The sequence below is a fragment of the Corvus moneduloides genome, chromosome 13 (assembly GCF_009650955.1).
Source record: "Corvus moneduloides isolate bCorMon1 chromosome 13, bCorMon1.pri, whole genome shotgun sequence".
In the NCBI taxonomy this organism is placed as follows: Eukaryota; Metazoa; Chordata; class Aves; order Passeriformes; family Corvidae; genus Corvus; species Corvus moneduloides.
This window is the reverse complement of record NC_045488.1, coordinates 10395165-10407183: the sequence shown is the minus strand read 5'-3', so window position 1 is coordinate 10407183 and position 12019 is coordinate 10395165. Positions and strand designations below refer to the sequence as shown.

General features: G+C 45.4%; 1 protein-coding gene across 2 annotated transcripts; it reads left to right on the top strand.

Annotated features, from left to right (window-relative positions):
* The first annotated feature begins 39 nt into the window (after positions 1-39).
* On the top strand, positions 40-11987 carry SPG21 (SPG21 abhydrolase domain containing, maspardin). 2 transcript variants are annotated; one of them, XM_032122330.1, is made up of 10 exons: positions 40-120; positions 219-414; positions 4014-4107; positions 7560-7721; positions 8519-8599; positions 9201-9346; positions 9868-9976; positions 10425-10532; positions 10893-11033; positions 11332-11947. In XM_032122330.1, the coding sequence occupies exons 3-10, from the start codon at positions 4045-4047 to the stop codon at positions 11452-11454; spliced, it is 933 nt and encodes a 310-aa protein (XP_031978221.1). In that variant the 5' UTR covers positions 40-120; positions 219-414; positions 4014-4044; the 3' UTR covers positions 11455-11947. The 2 variants fall into 2 exon arrangements, with proteins under 2 accessions (XP_031978221.1, XP_031978220.1); XM_032122329.1 differs by lacking the exons at positions 40-120; positions 219-414 and adding an exon at positions 862-989 and having other exon boundaries at positions 11332-11987.
* Positions 11988-12019: the final 32 nt, after the last annotated feature.

Sequence of the window (12019 nt, the reverse complement as noted above, 5' to 3'; positions counted from 1 at the left end):
ATGGGAAGTGTAATCTCAGCAGTGAATGGTTGCGTGGGCGCCGTGTGGCATTATGGGGAATGTAGTGTGCGGCCGTAGCGACACCGAACTCTCTCGGTCTGCCTTCGGCACACCGTCCAGGTGTGTGCATTCCCGGTGATTCCTTTAATTCCTCTTTCCGAATACGACATAAGATGAATATTTCCCTTTGATCACAGATTTTTTTTTTTTTTTTAAAGCCTTTAGCGAAAAGATCAGGCTGAGACGGGAGCAGAAAGACTTCACGCAAACTGAATCGATTTGGGGAGCGAATAGAAAATGATGCCCCGTGTCGTGGGATGATCTTCAAGCAGCGAAGAGCATTCTATAAATATACATTATCTAATGAGGTGTATCCTTTAGGATATCTTATAGACAACGCACCTATAACTGCAGGTAACTATAGGTCTGTCTCAGCTCACCTTCAACTCCTATTTATTACATACCAATTAAACGGGGCTAATTGACTCCACCTCTTCATTAGAGGAATGACTCAGTAACACCTGTCGCTCTCCTTAATTAACCTGAGCTGCCCTGGAGCGAAAAAGTTGCCCGAGAACCTGCGGTCCATCCCTGGAAGTGTTCAAGGCCAGGTTAGACGGGACTTGGAGGAAGCTGGTCTAGTAGACGGCGTCCCTGACCGTGGGGGGGGGTGGAACAAAATGAACCTTAAAAAAACCCTTCCAAAGCAAATTATCCCATTAATTAACACTGGGGTCACGTGACTTCCGCCTCGGTAACGATGGCGCCTGTACCGCTCACTTCCGCCTCGGTAGCTATGGCGGCGGAGCTGTTTCCGCCCACGCCCCGCCCAGGGGTCACGTGGGCTGCGCGGGCGCAGCACCCGGAAGTGGCGGCCAGCGGGTGCCCCCGGCTGGGCGCGCGGGGCGGGGGGAGGAAGCGGGAGAGCGCTGGCGGCCGTGGTGCTCCTGGTTCTGTTCCTGTTCCTCGTCCCCGGGCCCTGCCATCCGGTGAGCGCCCAACAGTGATGGGAAGGCGAGAGTCGTCGCTGTGGAGACGGGCCTGCCCCTGTTGTCAGCGCCCCGCTCCGTGGAGGGAGCTCTGAGGGGCCGGGTGGGCGCTGAGGCGAGCGGGGTGGTCTCTGCTCCTTCGGGACAGTGCCACCCCTGGAAAGGCTGCGCCGGAAGAGTCGGGGGACTGTGCGGGGCGGGGGATGTCTTTTGGGGTCTGGAGCGGGGTCGTTGCGACCCCTGAGGGAGGGAAGGGAGAGGGTTGGGATGCGGCCCAGCAGGGAGCCCAAAACCCCGCCTTGGGGCTCCATTTACTGGGGGTCTTTCAGGGGAAGGAGCTGCCTCAGCTTGTGCTACAGAGGGGAAAGCCTGAGCTGAGGGTGCTGAGTTGGCTTTTGTCCCCTTCTCCCTACAAAGCTGTGGAGCCAAATGTGGTTGAGGAGGGGGGTGGAGCAGGGGCTGGGGGCGGTGGGCAGCGTGGGGCAGGGTTGGTGGAAGCAGCGCTGAGAGATAGGGGAAGGCGCTGCTGCCATATCCCAGTTATCCATAAGTCTTCTTTCTCATTGTCTTTTTAAATCAATAATGAATGGAATATGTCATTAGTGTAGTGGAATAACTCACAAAGAGACTATTACCAAGAGCTCTGAGCACATCCATAGGTGATTCTTCCAGAGGAATTGTTTCTAAGAGCTTAAAGTTCTTCAGGTTGTTTGGTTTTACTGAAAATGAAGCTTGGGCGTTTAGAGGCTGATCATGACCAGCGTCAGGCTCTTTGTGGTCTGAGCTACCTTCAGTAGCTGAATCCCTGTTTTGAGTTCATGGTTCAGCTTCTCTGTGGCTGGAAAGCACATGTAGTTGTTAATATGAGTATTTGTGTGTACAAATTGAATGCTGCATTTCTGTGCAATGGAGAAAAGAAACCCATTTCAGTAACAGGACATTCTCTAATCCAAGAGAAGTTTCCTCTTGCCTGGAAAGAAAGGCAGCCCTTAGGACTGGTGATCAGATGCTCCTTTAGAAGAAAGCTGGTGGAAATCAGCCCAGGTGTTAGTGGCCAATGGCTCACTTCCGTGAGTGGTAACAGGTGAACTGGGAAGTTCAAAATTTGGGTTTCAGATGGATTCTAAACCTGCTGTGGTACCAGACAAGGTGCAGGGACAGAACAAAGTTCACTTGCATCGTACCCTTTCCTTACCTACTGTAATCACACAGCTCTGTGCTCCCAAACCACAGCAATTAGCTTAAGGGTGCTGAAAGACTGAGGTGGCAGAAGCAGCAAGATGATCACAGTGGGAAGAGGTCGCCAACCCTCTCTGGCAACCAGAGTGAACAGCAGGAAAAAATCTCCCTCTCCGGCGCCTCTGTGTCTCTGTGGGGCCCTGACCGTGGCTTGTGCTTCTTGGCCCTGCCAGTGCAACAGTCCAAGATAATGTGTGTTTTAAGGCATTTCCTGTGATTTGTTTGTCACAATTTTGTCACACTGTCGTTTGCTGAAGAGCTTTTAGAAAGCCATTGATGTGTGGTTATGGAAAGGAATTACTCTGAACCGCGGTTTCCTTGCTCCAATGGCTGCTGTCCCCTAGTCCAGGAAGGCATCCTTGCACCTGCTCTGCTTTGCAGGTCGTTGGAATAGATATTTTTTACTTTTTCTGTAATTTTACTTGCTGCCAGACTTTGATAGAGAGCAGAATAGTCAGTGCAAGCACCAAAGTGAAGCCACACAAATTTGAACCAATGGCCACACAGCTGAACATCCCACCTCAAACCTTTGAACATGGAAGGTGTAGCACATGCTCTGTGGAAGGTGTGTGTTTGTCATGCAATTTACAAAGTACTTTCCCTTTAAAAATTCATATTTTTTGCACTTGGAAGATGGCAAATGAAGACTGAAAGATGAGGAAATTGTAACTAACTGTTAATCCAGCTGTAACCCTATAAACTGGTTAAGCTGCCCACCGGCAGCTCTCCTGTAGGGACAAATGAATTGGAGTGACTCACAGAACACAACGAGGTCTTATTTTATGAAGAATTAAGAAACAAAACCTATTGATTTAGACTTGGCAACTGTTAAGTAACAAGAGCAAAAGTTTCTTTGTTTTTCTATGCTCAGTGCTGTGTGTGAATGCATGAAAATAATCTCCCAAAGCAGCTGGCTTTCAGGGTGAAGCTATTGAGTCTGCAAACTTCAGAAGTGTTTGATGCCATTTGTTGTATAAATGGAAGCTAATGGTCTCTTGCTGCTTAAAAAAAAAAAAAAAAAAAGAGTTAAATCTTGGAGTTACCTCAGTGTTTATTACTAATTAATGGAGTATTATAAGATACTCATTATGTATGTTTGGGCATTCTGGCTGGGGAGTGAATTAGTGGCATTCCTTTGTGAACTCAACTCTGAATCAATTTGTCCTGTATTAATGGTGTGCTTCAAGGATTTCTTCATTGGTAACTCCTGATGAGTCTGCTTCTGTGCAGATAGAATTAAAACTTCAAGGATTTTCTGTAAATTAAGCCTTGGATCAGGTGATGTTCCTGATGTGCTTTGGGACTCGTTTGGGTCAGTTATACTTAGATGGAAAAACATGACCTGAATACTGAGTAGGTTCATGAAATAACATCTGTGGTGTGAACTCCTGAGTGAATTGTATGAATATTTATTAACTATAAACTTGGAGTGCCTTATCAATTTAGAACAAACCAAGAACATGCTTTAGGTTTTAAAGCCACTTACAGCCTGCAACACAATTGACTTTCTCTGCAGCTGTCACAAGGGAATGCTGCTACAGAGGCATCATCATTTCATAATTAGGTTGGTGCAGTAAGGCAGTCAGGTGACTGCCTCTTGGGAGAATAATTGCATGGTTTGATGAAAACAGAGCAAAAGTGAACTTGGTGTGAGTCAGAGGTAGTGCCATCAACTGATAAGAGCAAATCACCCTGCACTGCTTTATTTACATGGCACAGCTTTCAAGAGCTGCCCACGGTCAGGTCAAACTGTGGTATTGATTTCTCATTCTCTCTCTTTTTCAGGCTGACCCAAACTGATTTTTTTCTAAACATCATGGGAGAGATTAAAGTCTCTCCTGACTATAACTGGTTCAGAAGCACAGTTCCTCTTAAAAAGGTATGTACATCTTGTGAGTGAAATATCTCCTGTTTTTTTAGGGGGAGAGACTAAGTGTGGTTAATGCAGAGCAGTTGTGGCTGTGCTTCTGACCTGTTTTATCTCCTGAACTGTTGTCCCACATGTCATGTGAGTGCATGAAAGCACATCCTTCATCTTCACATGCTTCTTGGAGGTCACTTCTGCCTGTGGTGGGGAGCAGAGACTCGCAGCTGTGAGCCATGGCAGCTGTACCTGCCATCCTGGTGCCAGCCATGCTTGAGGAGGGGGCTCCAAGGGAGTGGTGTGTGCTGGGCATCACATGTGTGGCTTCTCAGAGCTGCCTCTGTGCACTGGACTGAGCTGCCAGAGCCACCTCCACTGTTCCTGCCCATTGTCCTCAGGCCAAAGCAATGTCCAAAGGCAACTTCCCAGCAGTCAGGCAGCATGCAGGGTCCTGAGAATGGGAATATCCTTAACCACGGTGCAAAAACTCAGACAGTTTCTTCTGCTTAATCACAGTGACAAACCACTTTCTCCTCTTGCTTGGATTTCCCCACTTCCTTTCACTGAGCCACAGGAGAATGTTTGAAGTGTGCAGGGTTCCAGCCTGCGCTCTCTACCTGCCGAGTGGCAGAGGGCATGCAGTGCAGTAGTAGTATGTAACTCCTGACTCAATAAAGCACTCATGTACCTTTTGCAGGTCAGGCTTGCTGGGGCTGTGGTTACAGAGTGACCTGCAGCAGCCCAGACTCCTGCCAGACAGAGGGACAGCCCTGTCTTTACACCTTGCTGCTGCAAGCACAGTCACTGCTGTGGCTGCACAGGCTGAGCAGTCAGTGTCCTGTCTAGCCTGGGATGTTTTATAGTTTGGTTTTGGGCTAAGCTGACTTTGGTGTGGTTCCCTTATCTGGATGACTTTGTGGGCTGCAGAAACACCTTTAGGGAAGAGCTGTAGGATTCTTACTAATTTTTTGCCAGTTTGTGTCTTCTGTAGATAAGAAAGATGTATTGCTGTTGACTCCACATGCTCTGTCAAGGCTCTGGCTGTCCATCTGCTGGGTCTGTTCGTGCCACACTGTTGCCTTCAGGCAGTGCCTCACTGGGTCAGGGGCCAGCATTTCAGCAGAAAGATATGTGGGTGCTCTGAGGCTCTGCTTTGTGTGATGCAAGATGGTGAATGGAAGGAGCTGGAGGTTGTGGTTCCAAGGGAACATGGTGCTGCTGCAGCTCAGTGTCAGCAGGCGCTGCCTTCAGCTACTGCCAGTGCTCAGGGTTTCGTAACTGGGGATGTGTGTAAACTGAAGCTGATAGTGACCTGGTGACCTTCAGAGCTGGGAATGCCTTACCCTCTTGAGTGCTTCTATCAGCTCAAAAGACAAATGATGTCACAGTGGTGAATGTGGGGTATGAAGAAGGTAGAAATAAGCAAACTAGTCCTGGTTATTGGAGAGAGAATTAAAAAACAAAAGCCCAATTTGAAAATGTAATTAATCTCTGAAGCAGTCTTTGGGAATACATTTGCCTGCATTATCCCTCCAGAAGTGCAAAGCATGTGCAGTACAGAGGAAGGAATAACTGGCCTTGGTTATCGCAGTCAGGTCAACCTAAGGAAGCAGAGCCAGAGCAGTTTGTTTGAGAATGTGCTAAGATGTTTCTCCTGACAGGCACAGGAAATGCTCAGCTCCATCCTCCTTCCTGCCCTGGTCAGATATAGGAAGTGCAGCACAGAAAATAACACTTTTTAACCGAGTCTCCTGCTTTGCCTGTGTGCCTCCATTTGCATATACCACTCACTGTCTTATCTGAGTCCTTCCTAAAAGTTTTCATCAAGGGACACCCTGGCCCTGCTAAAAAGTTCTGCTCTTTGTTTTGAGGCAGTGCAGATTTTACCTTTTATGTGAACTGTAGCTGATCTTGATCGATCAACCAGAAGAAGAAGGTTGGTGACCTCCCAAGTCAGCAGTTAACCACACTGCTGCCTACACAGCTCGGGAGCTGGAGTTAAACTGTCCAGCATGTGGCCAGAAATCAACTAGAACAAGTGCTTAAACCATTGATTCACTGTCTGGGCTCGAGGAAAGAAACCTTATCTCTCAGCCTCAGCTTTCTTGGTGTGGACTAACTTTGGTGGTGTTATTTCAAAGAATATGGTCTGCCTTTGGAAATACTCCTAAAGGTAAACTTGGTAGTAGCCACCCTGAATGGATCCAACATTACTGATGGAATGACAGCTGAGAACAGCAAAGCCTGGAGCCCAGGGGTCGTGTGTAAGGAGTTATTTTGGCGGGGATTGGGAGGGCTTTTGTACAAAGTTTGTGTTTAAATGGTTTCACTGGTCTGGAAGCTCTGGTATGCAATCTGTCTTTTTTTTATAGAGACTTTAGAAACAACGTTATCATGTGGTTCCTCACATGCTCCCAGAGCCTGAAATACTGGCTTTATTAGGAGCAGATTTGTTAGTCAAGCAAATCTGATTTGTGATACACTATTCTCTTCTGATTGCTGAGAAGCTTAACTGCTGGGTTGGAAAAGCAAATTGTGCTTGTGTATTACTGTTCAAAAAGCTATAAAATCTCAATACAGAGGAGATGATTTCTGGCTGCTTGACTCAGGCTTTCCCCAGAGGTTTGTGTTTGTTGGTCTCGTACAAGATGAAGCTTCTGCTGGCTTGTGGAGTTGAAAGAACATCTGGAATACAGAAGACAGCTTCTGGTAGAACAGGCCCTGTCAAAACAAGTCAGGCTTTTTTTCTGCTAGAAAAGAAGACACAATTCTTGCACTTTTGAAGATACCAATTATGCTAGGGCCTGTAGTACTGTATGAGGAGCTGCTCATAAAGGATAGCACCTCGTGTGTGAATAATCCCCCTCAGCCAGCCGTGTCCTGGGCAGTCCAGATGCTCCTGAGATACTGCCAGTGGTGGAAGCATTTTTCCCTCCAGGTCAACCTTGCAGTGCTGCCCTGGGAGTTGTGTGTGTCTCTGTTTCTGTAAGTGTTTCAGATCAATAATTTGTGGTGATAGCTGCTTAATTCTGTAGGCCTGCATGGATCCAGACTGGAAACATCTGTCCGTGGATGCAAATATCAATGGTTGTTTAAAAAAGCTGTCCCAGGGGCAGTGCTGGCTCTTCCAGCCTCCAGCTGCTGCTCTTGGTACCCTGAACTGACCTCCTGTGTCTCTCCTGAGTATGGTGGCTCCTTTCCTGAGGTGCAGTTCATTATCCAGCTTATGTCAGGATGCACAAAATATTCTGTCTGATGGTGCGTGGCCACAATTCTATTCCAGCTGTATCCATATTGTCATTCCAGTTAGAAAACAGCCTGAATGCTATTGTGAAGAAGAGTAAAAGAAGGTCTTGAGTATTATAACATTTGCTAGATGTTGGAAATTTCTAGAAGCAATCCTGGAAGCTGGCTGAAGAACCTCACTTGTCTTGTGTTTGCTCTCCCCTCTGTGCCTCTCTTTCCAGATAATAGTAGACGATGACGACAGTAAAGTCTGGTCATTGTATGATGCAGGACCAAGGAGCATTCGCTGCCCACTCATATTTCTCCCTCCTGTGAGTGGAACTGCAGATGTGTTTTTCCAGCAAATTCTGGCACTGACTGGATGGGGCTACAGAGTTATTGCTGTGAGTATTCTCAGTCCTGTGTCAACGGTGGTGTACTTGTGCTTGTTGCTCTCATTAGAGGTTGGATAATGAACTTCTTAGTTTTGACTTAAAGAATCCACCAAAAAACTTTGTGCTAAGTTGCACTACAGAGTAGTGAGCACGTGGATCCAGACTGGAATCTGCTATATGTCCACAGCAGCATTTACCCAAAACCTTGTGCATGCATAGTGTTAACTTCTCAGCCTACTTTTCCTCTTGTGTGTCCTGGACACAAGTACTTTTTGCCTCCATCTGCATCCTTGTTAGCCCTGAGGCGAAGACATGAATTAGTTCAAGGTTTCCATGTTTTCCTTAGGGATGGTGGTTCTCAGCCTATGTAATAGCTGCAGATGCTAATGTCACTCCTTAAATCCTACCAGCCTGCTCTTCTGGGGCTTCTCAGCTCCTGAGCTGAAGTGGTTGATTTGTACAATACATTAAACAGCCTGGCTTTAGGAGTACCCCTGTCTCTTGCAGCAGTCAATGATTTCTCTATCTGTTACATGGTACAAAATCGCTGAAGAACCATTCCAGCCTCCCCTCCCACTGATCCCAGAGTGAGGCAATGCTGCACTTTCCCCAGCAAACTCTTCTCTGTGGCACTTTGTGTGTTTTTGTGTAACTGAGGGGGAGGCGTTTGCACCCTCAGGCTCTGGGGACCTTGAAGAGGAACTTCACGATACAGCTTGCTGTCTTGAAATCATTATTGTGAGAACTGGTACAACTTTGAAGCAGATTGATCTCAGCCAGTCTTTTCTAACTTTGTATTATTTTAGTTGCAGTATCCGGTGTACTGGGATCACCTGGAGTTCTGTGATGGATTCAGGAAACTCTTAGACCATCTTCAGCTAGATAAAGTGAGTGCTCAGAGATGGGGAAGTGTACGAATTGTTGCAATAAAAACTTGATGTTTGAAAGAGTCTCATTTAAGAGCCAGCATAAAAAATAGGATACAAAAGTGCAGCCTATAAAGAGGCTGTGTTGCAATTTCACATTTGAAACTAGTTTATTTTTGAAGGTCAATGCCCTTGGGAATTGTCATACTTGCCCTAAATTCAGTTGCTATTCCAGGCCTATAAAATTGTATGGGTTAACTTCAGTTTTTGTGAGATCCTGTGGAACTTATCCTTCCTAACTCACATAGTACAGAACACCACAGTCAAGTCTCTTGGACTGGAATAGCTATGGAGAACAAAGTGAAATGTTCGAGTTTTTTCTTAAGCTTGATGAACACAAAGAAATTTGTACTGTGTATCTGTGGGAAACATTTCCTACTGTTAGTATTCATCACATTTATATTGCACATAAAACCAGGAGATGAATGGAACAGTGATTCTTTGAAAATATGGGTTATGAGGACAAGGTAAACTTGAGTGACCTATTTTTGTAATGAAGCACTGTGCTCAGAGGTCACATTTCATCATCTGTTTGGTTTTTTTTTTTTTCCCCTTGCATTAGGTTCACCTTTTTGGAGCTTCTCTGGGAGGCTTTCTGGCTCAAAAGTTTGCTGAATACACACACAAATCTCCCAGAGTCCAATCTCTGATCTTGTGTAATGCCTTTAGTGACACTTCTATTTTCAATCAGACGTGGACAGCAAACAGGTAAAGAAGACTAAGACAAGAAAGCAGACTCACAGCATTAATTCTTCTGCAATGAAATGTCACACTGATTAGTTGGATATGTGTCTAACCTGATTCCAGCCTAGGGGAGGGAGGTGTGGGATGGAATACTTGTGACTTTTAAAGGCACACCACAAGAAGAATGGAAATGTTAACAATTGAGAGTGTGGAATTAGACAAATTGTTCTGTGATCCTCTGTGGATGTGTGGTCAGATTTAAGAACTCTGCCTGTTGTCAAACAAAACCATTTAGAGCAAGAAGAGTGTTTGTTGTTCACCATGTTTAAAATATACTCTTGCCATGTAAAACTAAAAGCTGCTCAGAGCATTTCAAGCATCAAGCTGCCAGGTATTCCATCTCTGTGCTTTTGAAGGTTCTTCAAGGATTTCATCTGAGGTTAAAGCACAAAGTCTGTGCAAGGAAAGGGAGCATTTACAACGCAGCGTCTTGATGTTGAGTCCTTGGTGCTTGAAGATATTGTTACATCTTATTTCTGTTTTAGCTTTTGGCTGATGCCTGCTTTTATGCTGAAAAAGATTGTCCTTGGGAATTTCGCATCTGGTCCTCTAGATCCTGAAATGGCTGATGGGATTGATTTCATGGTGGACAGGGTAGGTAGCTGTGTGCTCTGATGGTTGTGGTTTCACTGTAGATTTACTGAGTGGGAGGTTGTAGATATTTCTGCTGCTTTTTTCATTCACTGACCCAGGAGGGAGGAATGAGAAGTGGCTCTTTACCAGGTGTTGACTGTCACAGCCCCAGCAGTTTAACTGATACACTGACCCTCTACCTTAGTTGTGTTTGTGTAGTTCAAGAGAGGGAGTTAAGGAACTGAGGTGGAAGAGAAGAAAGTTTTGGGATAGATCTGTACGCCATGCTCTGGGGGCAGGAACAACTAATGGAACGTGGTTTAAGCATTTGTCTCATGCAGAGTAATACTAAATTGGAATTATAACCTTCATCCCTTTGAAATGATCTTCTCTTTGGCTGTATTGTTAATATTGCATTAACTTCCTGCAGTGAAATATGTTGTTAATTGGACTTTCTCTCTACTGCAAGCTGGAGAGCCTGGGCCAGAGCGAGCTGGCCTCAAGACTCACCCTCAACTGCCAGAACTCCTATGTAGAACCTCACAAAATCCGAGACATCCCTGTAACCATTATGGATGTAAGTGAATCTGAATTTTTTAATTAAACAGTATTTCCTTCCCTTGGCCATGATATTCAGTTAGCAACTTAGCAAGCATTTGCAGCATGTGCCTTCCTGTTTAGGGAAGCCTTCTGCTGACTGGCAGCGCTGTGCCTCTTCAGTGCTACATTGTGAATTGGATATTCTGTGCAGTAACACAGCCGTATGTTTCAGTATCACAGTATTGGATTTCTAGCTGTCGATGCCCAGGTTTGCTTGTTTTCTGTTTCATTAACACCATTCCACAACGAAGCTGAGGGTCTAGAAGCAGCATGCAGCCAGTCTGATATAACAACAAAATCGGAGGTTCAGAGCTCACTGCTGGGACTTGTTCCGTAGGTGTTCGACCAAAGTGCGCTCTCGACGGAAGCAAAAGAAGAAATGTATAAGCTTTACCCTAATGCCAGAAGAGCTCACCTCAAAACAGGAGGCAACTTCCCCTACCTCTGCAGGAGTGCTGAGGTCAACCTGTACATTCAAGTGAGTTCCTGAATTCAATCTGTGAACACGTTTAGCCACAACAGCAGAAGGCAGCTCCTGTTCTGAGCTTTTGTTTAACTTCCCTGAGTCTGTGTGCTCTCTGCTGCTGATACCAAAGGGCAGGCTGGGAGCAGCTGTGTCCATGCTAGGCCAGCTTTGGGGGTTTTCTGTCTCTGAACTCTTGTACTCCAGAGCCATGGTTTCACCCTCACAAAAGTTACTCAGAAGGAATGCTTCTCTTTTACCAAAATGCTGTGCTCCTTACACTTGTTTCTGTGTTATTTCCCATGTCCAACAGATCCATTTGCTGCAGTTCCATGGTACTCGGTATGCAGCCATCGATCCCTCCATGGTCAGTGCAGAAGAGCTGGAAGTCCAAAAGATCAGCCTTCACACCAGCAATGAGCAAGAAGGGCAGTAGGCTTGGGAGTGCCAGTGAAACAGAGGCATTGGTTTGGTGGTCTTCCTGTGTACAGTCAACTGTTCCCACTCTGCCTTTTCCCTTGTGTTAGCCGATTATCACTGTGTGATTCCAACACGATCAACAGTCAGTAAACTACCCGTGGACAGCAACCTCCAGCAGTGTAATGGGATAGATCTGTTTAATTTTTATTCTTTGGATTCAAGGAAGTATCTTTGGAGACTACACTTTTAAAAATAAAGACATTTTTTCTACCAAAGTCTTCACTATATCATGTTCTTAAGCAGAACGGTATTTCTTTTTATATTTTTCACCCGGCTGTATATATTACCACATGCAGATTGTGTATTTAAAAGCTGACATATATTTTTGTTGAATATTTGATTTAAAAGATGTGTAAGTGTCAATGTTGCCATCACTTACTTGCTTCGTACATTGTGTTGTAAGTTAGTTTGTTTCTATTTGAAATAAAGCATTTGAATTTTTAACTTTCTTGCTGCTTAAAAATGGTTTTCAATAAAACCTCACTTTCAGCAAGTGTCTCTTGTTTTGACTCCAAGAAAAC

What these genes read in the sequence shown, in the direction of transcription:
- SPG21 (XM_032122329.1), top strand. Translation starts at nt 4,045, where the DNA reads ATGGGAGAGATTAAAGTCTCTCCTGACTATAACTGGTTCAGAAGCACA. An exon ending in ACCATCTTCAGCTAGATAAA is followed by an intron (nt 8,600 to 9,200) that starts GTGAGTGCTCAG and finishes CCCTTGCATTAG; the next exon opens with GTTCACCTTTTTGGAGCTTC. An exon ending in AGGTCAACCTGTACATTCAA is followed by an intron (nt 11,034 to 11,331) that starts GTGAGTTCCTGA and finishes CATGTCCAACAG; the next exon opens with ATCCATTTGCTGCAGTTCCA.